A 22,626-nucleotide genomic window follows, 5' to 3' on the forward strand; every position below is an offset into this window, starting at 1 on the left:
CTGTTTAATTTTTTTCAGCCAGATCTTTCCCAGGAGAGCCAAGTAACTCAGCAAGCTCCATGGCGGTGCAGGGAGGGGGAGCTATATATAAAACAGGTGTTGGGATTTGGCTTTGAAGACCTTCCACATGAATTCGATGTAGTGATAAAAATCACTACAGAATTTGAAGGTAAGTATTTCAAACCACGATGGCCAGCGTTAAAGTCTTTTGCTACTCCTTAGATCACTGTAGATGGGAAAATTTAGCCAAACTTTTTTAAAGAGCCTATTTTTTTCTTCTTTCTTTCTTCCTTTCTTTCTTTCTTTCTTTCTTCTTCTTCTCACTCTTTTTCTAAATCAATTAAAAGCATATTTTTAAACAAATATTTTTTTACTAGGCATCACTGTTTTTATTTTTTTAATTCTAAAATTCATCCTTCCCTAACATATTTTTTATTCAAAAAACAAACATCCAGCCGAACCGGTTTGGCTCAGTGGTGGAGCGTTGGTCTGTGGACTGAAAGGTCCCAGGTTCGATCCCGGTCAAGGGCATGTACATGGGTTTATATATATTTTAATATATTTAAAAAAATGAGAGAGAGAGAGCTCTCTCCTTTTTAAAAAAATATATTTTATTGATTTTTTACAGGGAGGAAGGAAGAGAGATAGAGAGCTAGAAACGTTGATGAGAGAGAAACATCGACCAGCTGCCTCCTGCACACCCCGCAACCAATGTACATGCCTCTACCACTGAGCAAAACCGGCTTCGGCAACGTTTCTAGCTCTCTATCCCTCTCTCGTCCTCTCTGTAAAAAAAAATCAATAAAATATATTTTTAAAAAAAGAAGAAGAAGAAGAAGAAGAAGAAGAAAGGCAAGCTGTGTCCCAATAAAACTTTAAAAATAAAACGAAACAGCCGAAACCGGTTTGGCTCAGTGGCAGAGCGTCAGCTTGGGGACTGAAAGGTCCCGGTTTCGATTCCGGTCAAGGGCATGTACCTTGGTTGCGGGCACATCCCCGGTAGGGGGTGTGCAAGAGGCAGCTGGTCGATGTTTCTCTCTCATCGACGTTTCTAGCTCTCTATCTCTCTCCCTTCCTCTCTGTAAAAAAAATCAATAAAATATATATTTTTTAAAAAATCCAAACAAACATAGCTATCGTAATATGTAGACTATCCTTGTGCCCAAAAGTATATTTGCAATTCTTTGAAGCAATTTACTTGATAAGTGGACTTGGAGAGGAAAAACAGCAGATCTCTATGTATTTCTTTTTAAATATACAATATATATATATTATTGATTTTTTTTTTAACAGAGAGGAAGGGAAAGGGATACAGAGTTAGAAACATTGATGAGAGAAACATCCATCAGCTGTCTCCTGCACAACCCCACTGGGGATGGGCCCATAACCAAGGTACATGACCTTGACTGGAATCGAACCTGGGACCCTTCAGTCTGCAGGCTGACGCTCTATCCATTGAGCCAAACCAGTTAGGGTTAGGGCTCTATGTATCTCTAACTTCCGCAGGACTCCGGGATATGAGTTCAAACTAAGTAATTAGGTCTTTGTAGAAGCCACATTAACGGGAAAGAAAATAATGTGTATTGAAAACAATTGTGTATTGAAAGGGGCATGATGATAAATAACAAAGGACTCTACCCTGGAGCTTGTTGATTTTTCTGATAGGAATTTAGCTCTAATCATAGACTACAAGGTTTAGTTAGACAAAGCTACAAGTAATTTGCAATACATTTCCTGCTATCTTAATGCTAATTTCTCCTGTTGTCTAGATTCTTTCATTCTAAAACACAAAGTAGTTGTTTTGATAAAATACTAAAAAGTTCCTGAAGTATAAACAATTTATTAGAGAAAATCAGTGATGTGCTTGCAGGGTAGCTTTTCAACAAAATCCCAAGGTAAACTCATCTGATGTTTTATGCATGGTATTCAGAGAGTGAAAATCACTCCTCATGGGTATTGTACTTAGATGATTTGCACAGGATAGAAAATATCATGGGCTCCTATTTTAGAGTATGCTCACTGTCTGCTAGAGGTGCAACAACACATTTGGCATATTTTTAAATATATAATTTTATTAATGTCAGAGAGGAAGGGAGAGGGAGAGATAGAAACATCCATGATGAAAATCATTCTTCAGCTGCCTTCTTCATCTCCCCTGCCTCCTGCATGCCCTCCACTGGGCTCAGCCTTGCAACCCAAGCATATGCCCAGGGGAATCCAACAACTTTCTGGTTCATAGGTCAACGCTCAACCACCCAGCCGCCCCAGCCCTACTGGCATATAGTTAGCACGGAGGCTATACATGTCTCAAGAAAGCATTTTATTCGTTTTCTTTTCTTTCTTTTTTTAAAAAAAATATATCTTATTGATTTTATACAGAGAGGAAGGGAGAGAGAGAGTCAGAAGCATCGATGAGAGAGAGTCATTGATCAGCTGCCTCTTGCTGGGGATGTGCCCGCAACCAAGGTACATGCCCTTGACCGGAATCGAACCCGGGACCCTTCAGTCCCCAAGCTGACGCTCTATCCATTGAGCCAAACCGGTTTCGGCTTATTAGTTTTCTTTATGTGTGTTGGGATATACAACTCACTCAGTTTTCCCCTTAGTTTCACACCACCCTAAAAACGTAAAAAGAAAATTGCATTAGCTTCCCTCTCTCCCATTCTGCAGCATTGTTTTAGTTAGCGGAGGGAGTTCCTCCCTGAAGTATTAAAGGAAACTTCTATTTATTTTGACTTTCATGAAAAAAGTCCGTTTCATGTCAGGTTTCACTTCCAGGAGTGAATCACTATGGACTTAACCCTGAGGTAACTTTTGAATAAATGGTAAAATTCTCATTCTTTGCCCTCCCTGCCCCCACGAGTCCCCACTCGCAATAGACCCATTTCTAGGTCAAAATGTCCCCCCACACCCTCACCCCCAGTTCAAAATCTTAAAACCCACCCTGGAGCCACCCCCCCAGGAGAGCCCCCCGCGACCGCCCACCTGGGCGGTAGCAGTCGAATCACAGGCTCCTGCCGCTGATGGACGGGGCAGCGCGGTGCCAGGACCGCCGCTGTCCCCCTGGGCGCTGGCCATTGGCTGCGGGGCCCGCGCGGAGCCAATGGGGAGAAGGCGCGGAGCCAATGGGGAGAGGCCCGGAGAGCGCGGGAAAGAGGCCAGTATAAACGGTGCCGCCGGGAGGTTCCTTTTCTTGTTCTTGTCCAGGGAGGCGCCCTCCGTGGGAAGCTCAGCGGGTTTCTCTCATCTCCTCGGTGTCCGAACATGGTGCGGACCAGAGCAGACACCCTCCCGGGCACCTACCGAAAAGGTGAGACAGCCAAGCGGGCTGTGGAGGGCAGGATGTGCCCCTCACAACCCCCCCTAAATCATCCCCCCCACTCCCTGCAGCCGCTGCAGAGGCTGGTGGGGGAGGGGGGCCATGGCCTGGTGTGCCAGCTTACAGACGCTGGGAAGCATTACAGACGCTGGGAAGCAGCGGCGCTCAAACGGGAGGAAGAAGCCCAGGGGGCAGGGGAGGGTTATCCCGCCGTGCTGGGGGGTCGTGGGGCTCTCCGAGAGCTTGCATCTGGGACCTTGGAGCAGGGGGCCCAGTGTCGGAACCTTACTGCCCCCCCACCCCCTGACCCCCTTTAAACGCTCTCCTCTGTCTCTTTCCACAGTGGTGGCTGCTCGAGCCCCCAGGAAGGTGCTTGGTTCCTCCACCTCTGCTGCTAATTTCTCTTCGCCTTCTTCTAGAAAAGGTAAGCAGCGCCCCTCCAAGCGCCTGGAGGAACCCTCTCAAAAGGCGGTCAGACCTGGCACCACAATTCTCCCCCTGGTACCACATCCCTCCTGATCTGCTAGCACCCTTATCCATCGTGTAATTTATTTTCTTGAGATCCTCACAATTTCTTTCTTTTAAAAAAAATATATTTTATTGATTTTTTACAGAGAGGAAGAGAGAGGGATAGAGAGTTAGAAACTCGATGAGAGAGAATCATCGATCAGCTGCCTCTTGAACATCCCCCACTGGGGATGTGTCCGCAACCTAGGTACATACCTTTGACCAGAATCGAACCCGGGACCCTTCAGTCCACAGGCCAACGCTTTATCCACTGAGCCAAACCGGTTTTGGCTCATGCCCCAATTTCTCCCTTGTCCTATGATATAATGAGGGGGTCTTGGCCTCTTGGAGAGTTGGTGTAGAGGAGGGGAAAAGAATCTTAAGCCTTGGGAATTAACACAATTTATCTTCAAAGTTATTTTTTCTGGTTTAGTGTGTTGTTGTTTTAATGTTGACAAATGCCATTTTTAAATATATATTTTATTGATTTTTGTACAGAGTGGAAGGGAGAGAGATAGAGAGTTTGAAACATCAATGAGAGAGAGTCATCGATCAGCTGCCTCTTGCACACCCCCTACTGGGGATATGCCCGCAACCAAGGTACATGCCCTTGACCAGAATCGAACCCGGGACCCTTCAGTCCCCAAGCCGACGCTCTATCCTAGGGGTGTCGAACTCAATCAGAGAAGGGGCCAAAATCTAAAATCCAGCCTAAATCGCGGGCCGAATGGTTTACTGAACAGTCATAAACTGTCATTGTGATGGAAACGCAGCGGAGTGCAGTGATGACAGCGCGGTGCGGGCCACATTGCAAGGCCTGGTGGGACGGATTTGGCCCGCGGGCCTTGTGTTTGACACATGTGCAGTCTATCCATTGAGCCAAACCGGTCCCGGCACAAATAACATTTTAATTTTAAAAATTTAAAATATATTTTTATTGGTTTTAGAAAGAGGAGAGATAGAAACATTGATAAGAGAGAATCATCATTGATTAGCTGCCTCCTGCTCACTATTTACTGAGGAGCCTGCATTTTAATTGATTAATTAAAATTAACTAGAGTCTCGGTGCATGAAATTGGTGCACTGGGGGGGAGGTCCCTCTGCCCAGCTTGTACCCTCGTATTCCGGGACCCCTTGGTCCTTACTGCCTGCCTGCTGGCTGTTCCTTACCACTTGGCTCGCTGCTCCCGCCACCTCCACTGCGCACACCAGCCATTAGCATCCGTCCCTGGTGGCTGTGCACGTCATAGTGACTAGTCGTTTTGCTGTAATGGTTGCTTAGGCTTTTATTATATAGATTTCTATTGATTTCAGTGAGTAAAGGAGAGGAAAGAGAGAAACATCAACGAGAGAATCATTGATCAGCTGCCTCCTGCATATCCCACACTGGAATCAAGTCTGCTGGACATATGCTTTGACCAGGAATCAAACTGTGACCACTTTGTTCATTGGTCAACACTCAACCACTGAGCTATGTCGGCTGGGCTAATTGGTTACCTTTTTTTTTAAGAGAGAAGGGAGACAGAGAAATATGGATGTGAGAGAGAAACATTGCTTGTTTGCCTCCCCTGGTGCCCAGACCAGGGATCTAACCACAACTTAGATTATGTACCCTGACCAGAATTGAACCCACCACCTTTTGGTCTAGGGGAGGACACTCCAATCAACTAAGCCACACCAGCCAGAGCATAATGGCTTTTTCTTGTAAGAGATTATGTAAGCATTCCTTTAGTAGATTAAGAATTAGGATGGCCGAAACCGGTATGGCTCAGTGAATAGAGCGTCGGCCTGCGGACTGAAAGGTCCAGGGTTCGATTCCGGTCAAGGGCATGAATCTGGGTTTCAGGCACATCCTCAGTAGGAGGTGTGCAAGAGGCAACTGATCAATGATTCTCTCTCTTCGATGTTTCTAACTCTATTCCTCTCCTTTCTTCTCTGTAAAAAAAAACAATAAATAAAATATATTAAAAAAAAAAGAATTAGGTTGACAGCTTACAGTACTAATCACATTGTCTTCTTAGTGTAAACATTTTGTTTTCATTTCTGCATGTTTTCCTCCCTCCCCACCCCACACCCTTTTGTTTTTTGGAGTGTGGTGTCTGTGTGTTTCCCAACTTTACAGCTCCTGATGCTGCCTTTGGGTCATAGTAATGAAATAGCTTCACACTGCTCCTGGGCAAGGATAGGTTGAGAAAATACCCAGCCATCTGTTGCCTCATTCCTTTTGGTAGGAAATTAAGTGATAAGGAAGCTCAATTAATTCCACAAGGTCTAGTTAGGAACAAGGAAGCACTATTCAGGACTTCATGTTTGTTTGTTTTTTAACTTCAAAGAAGGGAGAGAGAATATCAATAATGAGAAAGAATAATGGACCAGCTGCCTCCCGCACTCTCCACTCTGGGGACTGAGCCCACAACCCTGGCATGTGCCCTTGACTGGAATCAAACCTGGGACGACCCTTCAATCTGCAGGTCGATCCTCTATCCACTGAGCCAAACCAGTTAGGGCAGGACTTCATGGTGGGGTGTTTTTTTTTTTTTTTTTTTTTTGTGTGTGTGTTTTGTTAACTCATACTTCCGCCTATTCTAAACATTTTATTAGAAAGTATTTACCATTTCAATCCCTTTAGATAAAAAAGGAATAGTAGGTCAAAATTTTTGGAAATAGATGAATTTATGGAGATTATCTTGTACCCTGTATCACTACACTAATTTCCACATAGGGACACATTGGCCCAATGTTGAATAGATAGGCCCTTAATGAACTTGTGTTGGAAAGATGCACCTATTAATGCATTTTATAGATCTCTTTTTAATCAATAATCAACTATAAGAAATTGGTATTTTAAAGATGAGGAAATTTAAGCTCAGGTTACATACTTCAGTAAAGGTCACACATGTAAATCTGCAGAGCTGGATTTGAATTCAATGTGAACTATCTGCTACTGCTATATGCTTTCTAGTAGTGAAAGCATTCTCATTAAGTTTCCTTCAAGAAAGTTATTAACCAAAGGATCACTCTTTTTATTTAAATATATTTTATTGATTTTTTACAGAGAAGAAGGGAGAGAGATAGAGAGTTAGAAACATCGATGAGAGAGAGTCATCGATCAGCTACCTCTTGCACACCCCCCACTAGGGATGTGCCCACAACCAAGGTACATGCCCTTGACCGGAATCGAACCTGGGATCCTCCAGTCCGCAGGCTGACGAAACCGGTTTTGGTACAGAGAGGAAGGGAGAGAGATAGAGAGTTAGAAACATCAATGAGAGAGAGTCATCGATCAGCTGCCTCTTGCACACCCCCTACTGGGGATATGCCCGCAACCAAGGTACATGCCCTTGACCGGAATCGAACCCGGGTCCCTTCAGTCCCCAAGCCGACGCTCTATCCATTGAGCCAAACCGGTCCCGGCAGGATCACTCTTTTTTAAAGGCCATTTGTACTTTTTAAAAAGTAAAAACCATAGAACTTTAGATAGTATATATATATATATATAGGAATACTCTTATCAGGTTTTTTTTTTTTTTAACAGCTACAGTTTGTGACAAATGTGTTTAAAGCAAAGGATATATGTAGTAAACTAAAATTTTGGTCTTCTTAGTATTCTAATCATTACTTTGTAAAAAGGATAGAAATTTTCCCTTTATATTACTGTTTTAAATAATCAGGAATTGGATTTACTCTATGAACTAAAAAGGAGCCAAGAGCTTTGAAAAGTTGAACCTATTTATGTGGAAATGCTCACTGCTATACACTACTTATTTAGCCTTTTATATTTGCTTTAACTAAATCTTATTAAATAAGAATTTATCAGTTTAGCTTTGGCCAGGTAGCTCAGTTGGTTAGAGTATCCTCCTGCTATGCCAAGGTTGCGGGTTCACAGGTCAGGTCATATACAGGAATCAACTAATGAATGCATGGATGGATAGAAGAACAATTCTCTCCCTCTCCTTCTCTCCCTTTCTGTAAAATCAGTCAATAAATAATAAAAAAAATTTAATTGGCAGTTTATGGTACATGTGCTACCTTATATTAGGAAAAAAAGTGTGTCAAACTTTATTAGCATGACAGTACACAAGGCTCTTTGAATAGGTCTTGTAGATAAAATATGAAAAATATTTTCCAGTTGTAAAAATTCCATTAATGCTATTTTTTAGGGCTAAAGGATTTTGATAATAAAGTATTATTATACAATATACTTCAATATTGTATAATGTACTATTAACTGAATACAACTTTATTTTGTCACATTTTCCAGTTCATTTTAAGATTGATGTATTACCATTTAATATCCTTTAGATTTGATGTTAAAAAATTGTTTCCCTGTGAGAAACAGCTATTGTATTCTTAATTCTTATTTAGTTCCATATGTTTATATTTTACAGCTGAAAATAAGTATGCAGGAGGGAATCCAGTTTGTGTGCGCCCAACTCCCAAATGGCAAAAAGGAATTGGAGAATTCTTCAGACTGTCCCCTAAAGATTCTGAAAAAGAGAATCGGATTCCTGAAGAGGCAGGATGCAGTGGTTTAGGAAAAGGAAAGAGAAAGTAAGTTTGTATATTCTGGAATATAAGAAAATATTTATATTCTTGAAAATAAAAGACAGTAGGATGTTGAGTAACTTTTAAGTTTCTCCTTGAGAAGTTAAATATAAACCAAAAGGTTTTTAAAACTTGTGCTGATCTCTTATTAAAAGTCACTCCCAAATTTTAAACATCAATGAAAGGTATTCTGTTTACTCATTCCAGTCACTTAAAGAGTATCAGTTCACATCAAGATGAGTAATTTTTTTATTTTTTATTTTATTGATTTTCCACAAAGAGGAAGGAAAAGGGATAAAGAGCTAGAAATGTCAATAAGAGAAACATTGACCAGCTGCCTTCTGCACACCCACTACTGGGGATGTGCCCACAACCAAGGTACATGCCCTTGACTGGAATTGAACCCGGGACCTTTCAGTCCACAGACGGACGCTCTATCCACTGAGCCAAACTGGTTTTGGCAGTTGAGTGCTATCTTTATTAACTATGAACTTTCTTTAGTTTTAATTTTTATTGTCTGTTTTCTTTTTTTTTTTCTTTAAATATATTGATTTTTTTATAGAGAGCAAGGGAGAGGGATAGACAGCTAGAAACATTGATGAGAGAGAAACATCGATCAGCTGCCTCCTGCACACCTCCCACTAGGAATGTGCCCGCAACCAATATACATGCCCTTGACTGGAATTGAACCTGGGTCCCTTCAGTCCGCAAGCTGACGTTCTATCCACTGAGCCAAATTGGTTTCACCTATTGTCTGTTTTCTATAGTCTTTTAAAAAAAGCAATTTCCATGTTGATTTATCTAATTTGAGTTTCATTAATACTACCCCTTAAAAAAGTATTAGTTCACCGAAACCGGTTTGGCTCAGTGGATAGAGCATCAGCCTGCAGACTGAAAGGTCCCAGGTTCGATTCTGGTCAAGGGCATGTACCTTAGTTGTGGGTACATCCTCAGTAGGGGGTGTGCAAGAGGCAGCTGATTGATGTTTTTCTCTCATCGATGTTTCTAACTCTCTATCTCCCTTTTTCTCTGTTAAAAAAAATCAATAAAATATATTTAAAACAAAACAAAACTATTAGTTCAACCTCCAGAAGAAATATATAACCAATGTAGAAAAGTTGGAAAATATAGAAACCCCATCACTTATAAACAACCAAAACTAACTTCATTGGGTATTTTCTTGACAACTTCTCTATAAATATATAATACTAGAGGCCCATTGCACAAAATTCATGCAAGGGCTTTGGCCCTGGCCCCTACCCCTGCCTGCCACCACCATAGGTGGGGGTCTCTGCCACCTCAGCCTCAGCCCCTGCCTACTGCAGCTTTGTCCAGAAAGAAGGATGTCTGGAAGGATGTCCAGTATAATTAGCATATCACACTTTTATTATAGACTAGAGGCCCGGTGCACGAAATTCGTGCACAGGGGGTGTGTGTGTGTCCCTCAGCCCAGCCTGCACCCTCTCCAACCTAGGACATCCCTCTCACAACCCAGAACCGCTGGCTCCTAACTGCTCACCTGTCTGCCTGCCTGATTGCCCCTAATCACCTCTGCCTGCCAGATCACCCCCTAACCACTCTCTTGCCATCCTGATTGCCCCCTAACTGCCCTCCCCTGCTGGCCTGATCACCCTCTAACTGCTCTACCTTACTGGCCTGATGTGACTCACCCCTAACTGTTTATTCCCCTGCTGTCCTGATTGCCCCTAACTCCCTGCTCCTCTGCAGGCCTGATCACCCCTAACTACCTCTGCCTTGGCCCCTACCACCATGGCTTTTCCAGAAGGAAGTCAGATGGCTGAAAGATGTTCGGTTGACCCAGTCTAAATAGCATATTATCCTTTTATTAGTATAGATAAGAACACTTCAAAACAAGATGGGCATAAAACTGCACACATGTAGAATTCAGTGTGCAAACTTTTTAGGAAGATAACATGCTTTTTAAGCTTTTTTTTTTTCTTTTTAAGCTTTTAAGGGGGCGGAATTAATGCTCATGACAAGTGCTAAGCAAAAATTCTGGATGCAAAAGTACAATCTTTATTGCAAAAGTACCAAAAGTCTTTATAAGGTATACCAAATAATAATAATACTAAATGAAAATATACCAAGTATCAATAGAAATCATTTCTGAGTAAAAACCTCTCTCATACTTACTAAGTGCTACCAATTTTCTTTTTTCTTTTCCTTTTAATATCCCCAAAGCAGCATTTATTTATCCTATGAATTCCAAAACACTTAATTTAGAAGTGTGACATTTCAATAATTAGTCATCTTGATTGACATGGGCTGATACACATGATACAGTTAGGATACACAAAGATAATAGTTAAAGTTATAACAAATAAATCCATGATTCTTAAACAATTTTAACCCTCTCCACCCCCACAAAAAAAAAGTTTCAGGTATCAAAACTTTAGATACTGAAACCTCACGTTAATAGTTTATTATAAAGCTGATGGAAAGGAGCAAGTGTTCTCTCTATATCAGCTTTCCTAACAGTTTTCCATTCAATGAAGAAAGAGGTGGGAGGGGTGAATTCAGTCCACAGGCCTTCGCTCTATCCAATGGAGGCGGGGTTTCCATAACACCAGATGGCTGCACCCACAGTGGAGACTGAGTTCCCTTAAGGAGCCTTAATTAGCAATCAGCAGGGACCTGAGGCTGTGCCCCGCCCTCGGCTCCCGTGGGGCTTGACAGGGGACTTCAGGCCGAGCCCCCTACCCTGGCACCAGGCCAAGGGACTTCAGGCCCTGCCATGGACCAGGCTGGGGGACCTAAGGCTATACCCTATACCCAGCAGGGCTTGATGGGGGTCTTAGGCCGTGCCCCCCTTCTGGGTACCAGGCCAGGAGACCTGAGGTTGCCTCCCCTCTGCCCTGTGGGGCTTGACAAGGGTGGGACCGGCCAGGTGTGGATCTAGCCCAATGGTGGTGGTGGGGAGAGGGGACCCGGGTTTGGTACTTGTGTGATTTTGAGGCACATGTGGATGGGCAGGGACTTGACTCTGGGTCCCTTGCTGCACCCTAGACAAGAGGAAGGTTTTCATATACATTTTACTAATTTTCTTTTATCTCTGATACTTCTATTATAGAGAAAGGGCAAATAGCATATTAAAATATTTCCTCTATTCCCCTTTTAATGTGCATGAATTTTGTGCACAGGGCCACTAGTGGTATAATAAAAATATTTATATTACTCCTTTAGCCTCATTTAAAAAAAAACTTTATATATATATATATATATATATATATATATATATATATATTATTGATTTTTTTACAGAGAGGAAGGGAGAGAGAGAGAGAGCTAGAAACATCGATGAGAGAGAAACATCGACCAGCTGCCTCTTGCACACCCCCTACCAGGGATGTGCCCGCAACCAATGTACATGCCCTTGACCGGAATTGAACCTGGGACCTTTCAGTCCGCAGACCAACGCTCTACCACTGAGCCAAACCGGCTTCGGCTCAAAAAACTTTTTAATTGACTTTTTTAGAGAGAGGAAGAGAGAAGGAAAGAGAGGCAGAGAAACATCAATGTGAAAGTGAAACATTGATTTGCTGCCTCCTAAATGCCCCCTACCAGGGATCAATACCCGCAATCTGGGCATGTGCCCTGATGGGAGGATCAAACTGATATTCATATATATTTCAGAGAGGAAGGGAAAGGGAGAGAGAGATAGAATCATCAATGATGAGAGAGAATTGATTGGCTACGTCCTACATGCCCTGTACTGGGGATCAAGCCCACAAGCTGGGCTTGTACCCAGACTGGGAATGGAACCACGACCTCCTTGTTCATAGGTTGACCTTCAACCACTGAGCTACACCGGCTAGGCCAAACTGGTATTCTTAAAGTGCACAGGTTGATGCCCAACCAACTAAACCACATCAACCAAGGCAAGCCTCATTTTTTTTTTTTTAATATTTTTATTGATTTTTCACAGAGAGGAAGGGAGAGGGATAGAAAGTTAGAAACATCGATGAGAGAGTTGTCTCCTACACAGCCCCTACTGTGGATGTGCCCGCAACCCTTGACTGGAATCGAACCCGGGACCCTTGAGTCCCCAGGCCAACGCTCTATCCACTGAGCCAAACCGGTTTCAGCCAAGCCTCATTTTTTGTTTTGTTTTACAAGCCTCTTTCTTAAATTGGTCTTTGGGAAAGTTGTAATTACCCATTTATTAATAGTAAGTCAATAGATTAACTATTAATAGTAAATAGTAAACTACCAGTTTATTAAAGGACTTCTGCTATTAACTTCCTAGTTCATAATCTGGAATATGATATCTCCTATATAGCTTTATTTTCCCCATAAAGGCAGGATAAACACTAGTTACATGGGAGAGTCAGAATCAAGAAAGACTAGCAGCTACTTAAAACCTTGAACAGAATCATGATACTTAAAGTAAATCAAATCCCTGCAAAAAGGAACTTTGGTTCATGATGGTGTTCATTTGTAAACTACTAAATTTCTAGGAAAATAAAAATAAAAATATCTCTGTAATCTAATAGGTGAGTCAAAGATAATTTCATACAAAGTCAAAATACCTTTGTTTTGCCTTCCTTATTTCACTAGTTCTATGACCATTCAGCTAGCTTACTGGATCAAATTGAAAGCTGATTATTTTAGGATAGATATCACAAATTTTCATCCGCTCTAAAAAAGAAAAATTCTGATTTATGATTACGTGTTTTTTTTTAAAAAATTTTTTTATTGGTTTCAGAGAGAAAGGGAGAGATAGGAACATCAATGATGAGAATCATTGATTGGCTGCCTCCTGCACGCCCCCTAATGGGGATCGAGCCCACAACGTGAGCATGTGCCCTTGACTGGAATCAAAACCTGGGACCTGCCAGACTGCAGGTCAACATTCACTGAGCCAAACCAGTTAGGGCATGATTATGTTTTTGACGTGATCTTTTTTCTGTAAAAAGCATAATGAGTACAAATGGCTTTGAGATAATTAACTTATTTTTCATATTATTTTTTATTTATTTTTATTTTTTTTTTTAATATATTTTTTATTGATTTTATACAGAGAAGAAGGAAGAGAGATAGAGAGTTAGAAACATCGATGAGAGAGAGTCATCAATCAGCTGCCTCTTGCACACCCCCTACTGGGGATATGCCCGCAACCAAGGCACGTGCCCTTGACCCGAATCGAACCCGGGTCCCTTCAGTCCCCAAGCCGACGGTCTATCCATTGAGCCAAACCGGTCCTGGCTATTTTTCATATTTTTAGATGCCAGCTTAAACAATTGTGTTTTTTTTCTAATTAGGTAATATATTCATATTGTTCAAAAGGATATACAGTCAAATATGACAACTTTGCTCCAATGGATTGTAATTTTTTATTTTTTTTTTTGCTTTTTACTATCACAAAGTTCTTGCTGAAAGATTTTATTCCACTTTTATCATCCACTTAACATGTTGAAATAAGATGCTAAAGAAACAGATTTCGCCAAGACCGGTTTGGCTCAATGGATAGAGCGTCGGCTTGGGGACTGAAAGGTCCCGTGTTCAATTCCGGTCAAGGGCATGTACCTTGGTTGAGGGCATATCCGCAGTAGGGGGTGTGCAAGAGGCAGCTGGTCGATGACTCTCTCATCGATGTTTCTAGTTCTCTGTCTCTCTCCCTCTCTGTACAAAATCAATAAAATATTAGGTCTAGTAATAATTAATGTCGTTTTCTAATACTTTTTTAAATCGAATTTATTTAAACAATACAACAAAATTTAATCAACAATATAGTTGCCGTTGTTTTCTACTACTTGTGCCCAACGCTCAGGAAGCATTTTAATCCCTCTGTTGTAAAATTCTGGTGATTTTGATGCAAAAAATTCGGTCAATGCATTTTTGAGGCATTCTTCATTATTAAATTTTTTTCCAAGAAGAAAGTTTTGCAAAGAACGAGACAAATGGTAATTGGAAGGGGCAATATCAGGAGAATATGCAGGTTGAGGGAGAACTTCCCATTCCAACTGGCGCAGTTTTTCAGCAGTGATTCTTGCAGTATGCGGTCCTGCATTATCGTGGTGAAGAATTACGCCCTTCCGATTAATCAGCGCGGGTTCTTTTTCTCTTAAAGCTTGGGCTAACCTTTCCAATTGGGCACTATACACTGCACTTGTAATGGTTTGGTTAGATGGTAAAAGTTCATAATGAAGAATTCCTTTAAAATTCCACCAAACACACAACATCACTTTTTTCGCATGCAAGTCAGGTTTTGGCGTGGGCTGCGGAGCCTCATTTTTGTCCAACCATTGAGGCCGCCTTTTCAAATTAACATACAGCACCCATTCTTCATCTTTGGTAACAATTTGCTCTAAAAGCGGCAAACGGTTTTGACGAGAGAGGAGCGAACTGCAAATTGTGACTCTTTGATTACGGTTGTTGTCGGTCAACTCATGAGGAACCCATTTTCCAAACTTTTGGACTTTGCCAAGTGCACGCAATTGATTGGAAATTGTTTTTTGTGAACAATTTAAAGTTGTCGCAAGCTCTTGTTGGGTAATTAGAGTATTTTGCACCAAAAGAGCTTGAAGAGCTTCTTGATCAAAATTGGACACATGGCCTCGACCACTCTTGTCATCTAACGAAAAATTTCCCTCGCGAAATTTCTCAAACCAACGCTGGCATTTTCTGGCGCTAACTGCATCTTGACCAAGAGCACTACAGATGTTTTTTGCAGCCTCACTTGCTTTTCTTCCTAATTGGAACTCGTAAAGCATGCAGTGCCGAATATGCTCTTCATCCGCCATCTTTTTAGCCCTAGTTTTGCAACAAAAACCAAACCAAACACAAACTTTTTCAAGCAAAACTTGTTAATTGCACTTCACACGTTCTGTAGATACCACGTGTTTGAAGGTTATGTCAATACAAGTCAACACCAAGCAAGATTTTAAACAAATGTTTAAAAACGACATTAATTTTTACTAGACCCGATATATTAAACATCCTGGACTTCAAAAAAATAAAAATAAAAATAAAAATAAATGAAACAGATTTCTTTCTTTTATAAAAATGGTAACATATTCTAAAGAAGAAACACTGATTTTATAAATTGACAAAATAAATTGTTAAACATTTTGTTGCTCTAGCACAGGGCTGGGGAACCTTTTTTCTGCCAAGGGCCATTTGGATATTTATAACCTAATTTGAAGGCCATACAAAATTATCAACCTATCCTGCTATATTTGGTTAAACATTTAATTAACTCACCCCTAAAGTCGATTGCTAGGAATTTGTAGGTGTTTGTCAATAAATGGTTTTATTTTTCTCTCATTTCCAGTCACTTGACCAGACCCACTGCACTGTTAATGTTCCTGATTTATATATTTGTGACTATTTAAAAAAAAAAAGTTGATACTGACTATTGAAGTTCTCTTTCTTTCCACAGAGTACATCCTTTGCCACCTGATGACACAGATGACGAAAAAGAATAGAACTTTCTTATTCATCCTTGTCTAATGTCTCCTGTTTACTCTGGTATTCAAGGATGTAAATTTGCATAAATGTATTTGTTCCAGTTAGCTTTGTTGAGTAGGCTTTTAATTAAAAATGAGGGTTACATATAGTTATTCAAAAGCAACTAGTTATGATATTGGAAGATTTACGAGATAATTATGGTTACTTCTTAATATTCAATCTAATGCAATATTTGGTTTATTTTACCTGTTATTAAATTTTTTATTCTTGCTAAAAAGAAATCACTTCATGTTGTAAACAACAAATCTGCTGTTTTTGAGATTTGCTTAGATTTTTGTACTGCTACCATTTTTATTGGCATTAGATTTTTTGGGATGGTGCCATATTTTCGTTCCTTTTATTTGATTTAAAGAGCAGAGTTGGATTTGTACACATTAAAAAAAATCAGTATTAATTAAACCACACCTGTATCCGTTTTAAGACTGGGAGCCAATGTTGAAAAAAATTTTGTGGCAATCTGTGTTCTCCATAGGAAAAAAGTAAGGGCAATTTGATCCTGAGAGTTTCGGTCAGGAAGATTTCATAGACTACATTAAAAGAGAAGAATTTTCTTAGAATGTGCATTTGATTTGGTATCATAAAATAGTGCTCTCTGGAAATCAATAAATCATGAAAGACATGCCATAAATCCAGAGCTATGTCTAAAGTTCTTAGAGCTACCTTTATATTTTTCAAGATAACAGGGTTATAATTGAAGAGGTGGGTGTAATATAACTTAGTAACTAATTCTTGCTTCCTCATCACTTTTTTTTTTTTTGCTGACATCTGTTGTCAAAATTAACCATGTTTTAACAGATAAGTTTTTCTGAAGTTTGTTTTTAATAAATGAATACTTACTTTCACAAGAAATTATATGCATTTGTGTGCTTCGTAAGAGTCTACTAGATATTTCTGTTTTATTTCTTCCAAATACAAATCTGTGCATTGTTCTGATTTTATCCCCTTCCACACTGAGTCTTGATGACTCTTGATTACATTTTTTTTTGTCTTAGAGGTTGATATTAAACAGAATGTTACTGAATTTCAAGTAGAATTTTATTTTAAGTACTTCCTTGATAATTAGGCTTCTTTTTAAGAGAAGTTCAAATCAACTCTTATTAAAGTCAAGTATTGATGGGTCTGAAACCTGATTTGTTATTTTTCACTGATGGAGAAACTTTTTGGTGGTGTGTCTCATGAAGTATAATTTTGATAGTAAAATTTTTTTGATCTAATGAAACTACAGTCTCTTCAAATATACATTTGATGATGTCTCTCTTTTATTAGGCAGAGGTTTCCATGTGGAAGGAAGAGGTTTCCATGTACTGTTTTTCTGTCAAAGCTTTTTGAAAATTTAGATTGGCAAATTAGCCTCTTCTGAAAACATAAGCGAAATATGAATTTCCCTGTTTCCATTGAAATTGGTTGGCAACTATTTGTATTTTGTTTTGTTTTTATTATTGATTTTTAGAGACATATTTGAGAGCTTAATATTTAAGGATCAATTGCCTCCTGCACTCCCCCTACCTGGTGGATAAAGCCCGTAACCCGGGCATATGCTCTGACTGGGAATTAAATTAGTAACTTCTCAGTGCATGGGGCATTGCTCAACATCTGAGCCACACTGGCCAGGGCTGCAACTCTTTTTTTTTTAATTTTATTGATTCTTTTTACAGACAGGAAGGGAGAGGGATAGAGAGCCAGAAACATCGATGAGAAAGAAACATCGACCAGCTGCTTCCTGCACACCCCCTACAGGGCATGTGCCCGCAACCAATGTACATGCCCTTGTCCAGAATCGAACCTGGGACCTTTCAGTCCGCAGACCGAGGCTCTATCCACTGAGCCAAACCAGTTTCGGCTGCAACTCTTTTTTTTTTTTTTTTTAAATATATTTTATTGATTTTTTACAGAGAGGAAGAGAGAGGGATAGAGAGTTAGAAACATCTATGAGAGAATCATCGATCAGCTGCCTCCTGCACACCCTCCACCGGGGATGTGCCCGCAACCAAGGTACATGCCCTTGACCGGAATCAAACCCGGGACCTTTCAGTCCGCAGGCTGACGCTCTATCTATTGAGCCAAACCGGTTTCGGCGTCGGCTGCAACTCCTAGTTGTGAAAAACATCATGAGTTAAAATTTTGAATTTTTGTAACTTCCCTCTTCCTATTCTCCGCCCCCCCTTCCTATTCTTGGTTCTGCCTTTGATATAACACAGAACAAGTTATTCCTTCCACATGGAGACCTTCAAGTCCTTACAGAAAGCTGTTACATCTCTAGCTTTCTCTTCCTAAGGCTAAACATTCTATTGTTTATGTCACATATATCCTAAGTTAGTTTCTCTAAGTCCCTTGTGTAAGGGGCTATGTCTTGTGTTATATATTGCTTTGGCACATAAATAATAAATTTGGCTACATTTCTTGTACCTGATCCAAGTAGTCATTAGTTATTAGACTTTAGTTTTTATATCTTTTAAAAATATATATATTTATTTATTTTTTTACTGAGGAAGGGAGAGGGAGAGAGAGCCAGAAACATTGATGGGAAAGAAACATCAGTTAGCTGCCTCCTGCACACTCCCTACTGGGGATGTGCCCGCAACCAAGGTAAATGCCCTGGACCGGAATCGAACCTGGGACCCTTCATTCTGCAGGCTGATGCTCTATCCACTGAGCCAAACCGGCTAGGGCTGTTTTTGTATCTTTTATATTTGGAGATGCTAATGGAACTCTAAGAATATTTAAATATTAATTGTTGCATAACAGAGTTATAGTTTCCAAAAATAAACATTAGATACCCTAATTCTTTCTTAAATGATTACAAAGAGCAATAAAAAAAAAAATGGGGGGGGGGAAGCTCTTAAGAACTGAGTAAAGCTTGGAAGTCATATATAAAGGATAAATGTACTATACTGACTTCGAAGGTTATTTGAGATCTAGCCTAGATCTGAAAGCACTGTCTTAATTATGATTCATATTAAGAATACAGACTTTTGTCCTAGCCAGTTTGGCTCAGTGGATAGAGCCTCCGTCTGTGGACTGAAGAGTTCTGGGTTTGATTCCAGTCAAGGGCACATTCCCGGGTTGTGGGCCCAATCCCCAGTAGGGGGCATGCGAGAGACAGCCAGTTGATTCTCTCATCATTAATGTTTCTATCTCTCCCTCTCCTTTCCTCTCTGAAATCAATACAAATATAAAAAGGAAAGAAAAAAAGAATATGGACTCCAATAGTACTGCTCACAAAATCCTGTAAGTGTAAACACACATAACTAATTTTAGGTGTGGGTTGTGTTCTTTATCTTTAGAGGTCTCTAAACAATGACTACACTGAAAATGATAGAGGTCATGTGACTATTTATGAGTCAAGCCAGTTATATACCTACTAGAGGCCTGGTGCACAAAATTCATGCACTGGGTATTGGGGGGTGACTCTTAGCCCAGCCTGCACCCTCTCCAATCTGGGATATTCCTTCCACAATCTGAGACTGCTAGCTCCCAACCACTCACCTGCCTGCCTGCCTGATCATCCCCTCACTACTCCTCTGCCAGCCTGATCAATGCCTAACTGCTCCCCTGCCGGCCTTATTGCCCGCAACTGCCCTCCCCTGTTGGGCTGGTCACCCCTAACTGCCCTCCCCTGCCAGCCATCTGTGGCGGCCATCTTGTGACCATATGGGTGTGGCTATCTTGTGCGAAGGTATGATAGTCAATTTGCATCTTACCTCTTTATTATATAGGATGAAAAAGTGACTACTAATAAAACTGTAGGAAGAGAGGATCTAAATAAATACTGTCATTTGATCAGGCAATGGGAAAAAATGGATGTTGCATAGGAATTTTCATTTCTATATTGTCCTAAACTACCACATTTAATCTTTATTAATTGTACCCAATAAAACATTTCTATAGAACACATTTGCCATGTGTTTAAAAATTTTTATAGACATGTAATTCACTGTAGTTATATAGATAAGTCATTGTTCATTGGGCTCATAATCTTACTTTTTTAATTTCATTTTTAAAAATAAATCTATTGGCAATCAAAATATCAAGTTCTATTTTGTCATGGTAATTGTTTATCACTTGTCACAGCCAGGTTTTTTAAAAACAATTACTGGATGTCCTCAGATTCTATTTGAAGTGTGTGTGTGTGTGTGTGTGTGTGTGTGTGTACTTACAAATGTATGCATGTCCATGGGAAAGGTTGTAATGTTTTAGATTTATTAAACAACCTACTACTGACATTTTATTTTTTATTTTTTGTTAATCCTCACCTGAAGATATTTTTCCCATTGATTTTTAGAGAGAGTGGATGGGAGAGGGAGATACACTCACAGAGAAACTTCCATGTGAGAGAAACACATGGATTGGTTGCTTCCTGAGAGCTTGCAACTGCAGTACATACCCTTTGACCTGAATGGAACCCGGATCCTTTAGTCTGAAGGCGGACACTCTATCCACTGAGCCAAACCGGTGAGGGTGAAAGACAAAACTTACCATTCCTATGAGGGGCTGTCAAAGGAGAATGAAGTGCATGAGAAAACTTTCATATGTTGAAGATTTTAAAAGGCCATTTGAAACACAACTAAAAATCCACAAGAGGGAGATGCTTGCTAAACTGGTAGAAAAGAGAATTCCCACAAGGGAAGAGAAAGGAGAGAGAGAGAGAGAGAGAGAGAGAGAGAGAGAGAGAGAGAGAGAGAGAGAGAGAGAGAGAGAGAGAGAGAGAGAGGGAGAGAGAGAGAGAGGGAGAAGAGGCCAATGGGCTCAGGGTGGGAGGAAGCAGGTGTTCATACCGTGTTTCCCCGAAAATAAAACATCTTCCTAAAATAAGACCTACTTACTGGTTTCCTTCTGAGTGAAATATAAGGCATCCCCCCGAAAATAAGGCCACCCCTAGGCTCTGTCTCAGAATGAAAATTAATTTACCGTAAACTGGTCACTAGGGCCGCCCCGACTGGCGTCTAGCAACCAGTGACTTTATGCGGAGTCCTGATGTCACTGCTGTGTGGAGGTGGAGCGGAGGTCGGAGTGAGCAGACTGGACACGGTGAAGGTGGTGAGTGCTTGTCTGTCTCTGGTGACACTACCTGATGCTCGCGGCCGCCCTCATGATGACTGAAGGTTCTCAGTCAGTGGCAGACCCTGCTCCAGCCCAGATCCAGGCTCCAGCAAACCCAGTGACAGTCCCCAGACAGGCTCCAAGGGGTAAATGTCTGATAAAGGGGTAAGGGGGATGTCTGGTGAAGGTGTTCAGTGGCTCAGGGATGGGGGGATGGGGATCACTTAAAATGACACAGGAGGATCAGAGGGGGCAATCAAAATGACAAGAGGTTCAAAAGGGGTTACTAAAATGGTAATCCCCCCTCTGATTCTCCTGTGCCATTTTGATTCCCCCCTCTGATCCCCCCTGTGTCATTTTAAGTGATCCCCCTCCCCCACCTTGATACTCCAATTCATTTTTTCACCCCTAGAAATGAGCGCAAAAAGAAAAAGCTACTCCGTGGAGTACAAGAAAGGAATCGTGGAAGACTCTTGGGGCCAAAATCTTACTGCTTTCTGCAAAGAGAAGATGTTGAGTATCTGATTGGTCCGAAAATGGCGAGCAGAGTATGGTAACCTCATTAAACAAGTGGACAAGGGAAATGCTAAAAAGTGCAAGTGTGGATCAGGTCAGCAACCATTATTTTCCGAGCTGGAAGACCTGATCTGTGAATGGGTTGTTGACAGGAGAGCAGAGGCTTTGGTTGTGAATAGGGCTCAGATTCAAGAATTTGCCCTTGCAATTGCACCACAGTTTGACATAGCCTCCGAAGACTTCAAAGCATCACAACACTGGCTGGATAATTTCATTCAGCGAAGTGAACTGTCTTTAAGAAGATCTACAACATTGTTTAGGTTGGAAGATACTCAAGTTATTAAGCGAGCACTTGCATTAAGTCCTTTATTGATGTTGCTGACTTCTCTAAATACAATCTTTCCAACATGATTGCTATGGATGAAACTGCAGTGTTTATGGGCCAATCATCTCAAACAACAATTGAACAGCGGGGTGCCTCCTTAGTGTACATTCCCTCCACTGCTTACGAAAGTGCACGTTTCCTGTATTTTGGCAATTCATCTGGATGGCACTAAAATCTCACCTTTAATCATTTCTAAGGGCAAGAAGGAAAAGATTGAACTTGTTTTGGGCATTTTTATTCTTGAAACTGAAAAAGCCTGGGCCACACAAGCAGTTATAAGGAAGTGGGTTGATTTAATGCTGCTGCTTGTTATGCAAGGGAGCCAAAGAGGTCTGCTAGTCTGGGATGCAGCCAGCACTCACCATGCTAAAGACATGAAGATATTTCTTCAAGAAAGAAAAATAGATCAGATAATGATTCCCGCAGGAATGACGGCCTATCTTCAGACACTTGATATTGCAATAAACAAGCCATTCAAAGACAATTTGCACATGGAAATTAATGACTACATTGAAAATAGAATGGAGAGAAATCAGCGTGGAAACTTTGTGAAACCTAAACTGCAAGAAGTTGTGACTTGGGTTAAGAATTCATGGGAGAAAATCACTGACAGTTGCATTGCAAATGCACTGTGAGCAGGCTACCTTGACAAGAAGTACTCATTTAAACAGTGCTGTTGCTAAACATGAGAGATTTGGTCCACTAATTCTGAAAGAAATGGAGTCACAAGAAATTCACCAGGAAATTCAGGAATTGGATTGTTATGATGATGTTCCAGAAGATGATGACACGATTGTCATTGAATAAATGAGTAAATTCTTGA

At 40.7% G+C, this 22,626-nt stretch overlaps 1 protein-coding gene across 1 annotated transcript; it reads left to right on the plus strand.

Annotated features, from left to right (window-relative positions):
* Positions 1-31: 31 nt before the first annotated feature.
* PCLAF (PCNA clamp associated factor) lies at positions 32-17,068 on the plus strand. Its single transcript, XM_036439317.2, has 5 exons — positions 32-169; positions 3,208-3,310; positions 3,663-3,743; positions 8,215-8,377; positions 15,774-17,068. Exons 2-5 carry the CDS (start codon positions 3,265-3,267, stop codon positions 15,817-15,819), a joined length of 336 nt encoding a protein of 111 aa, XP_036295210.1. The 5' UTR covers positions 32-169; positions 3,208-3,264; the 3' UTR covers positions 15,820-17,068.
* Positions 17,069-22,626: the final 5,558 nt, after the last annotated feature.

The sequence above is a fragment of the Pipistrellus kuhlii genome, unplaced genomic scaffold (genome assembly GCF_014108245.1).
Source record: "Pipistrellus kuhlii isolate mPipKuh1 unplaced genomic scaffold, mPipKuh1.p scaffold_m20_p_1, whole genome shotgun sequence".
Taxonomy (NCBI): Eukaryota; Metazoa; Chordata; class Mammalia; order Chiroptera; family Vespertilionidae; genus Pipistrellus; species Pipistrellus kuhlii.

Bases quoted from the DNA above. Each gene is read 5' to 3' on its own strand.
- PCLAF (XM_036439317.2), top strand. From the start codon at position 3,265: ATGGTGCGGACCAGAGCAGACACCCTCCCGGGCACCTACCGAAAAG. The intron at 3,744-8,214 runs GTAAGCAGCGCC...TATATTTTACAG, and splicing joins TTCGCCTTCTTCTAGAAAAG to CTGAAAATAAGTATGCAGGA. The intron at 8,378-15,773 runs GTAAGTTTGTAT...TTCTTTCCACAG, and splicing joins TTAGGAAAAGGAAAGAGAAA to AGTACATCCTTTGCCACCTG.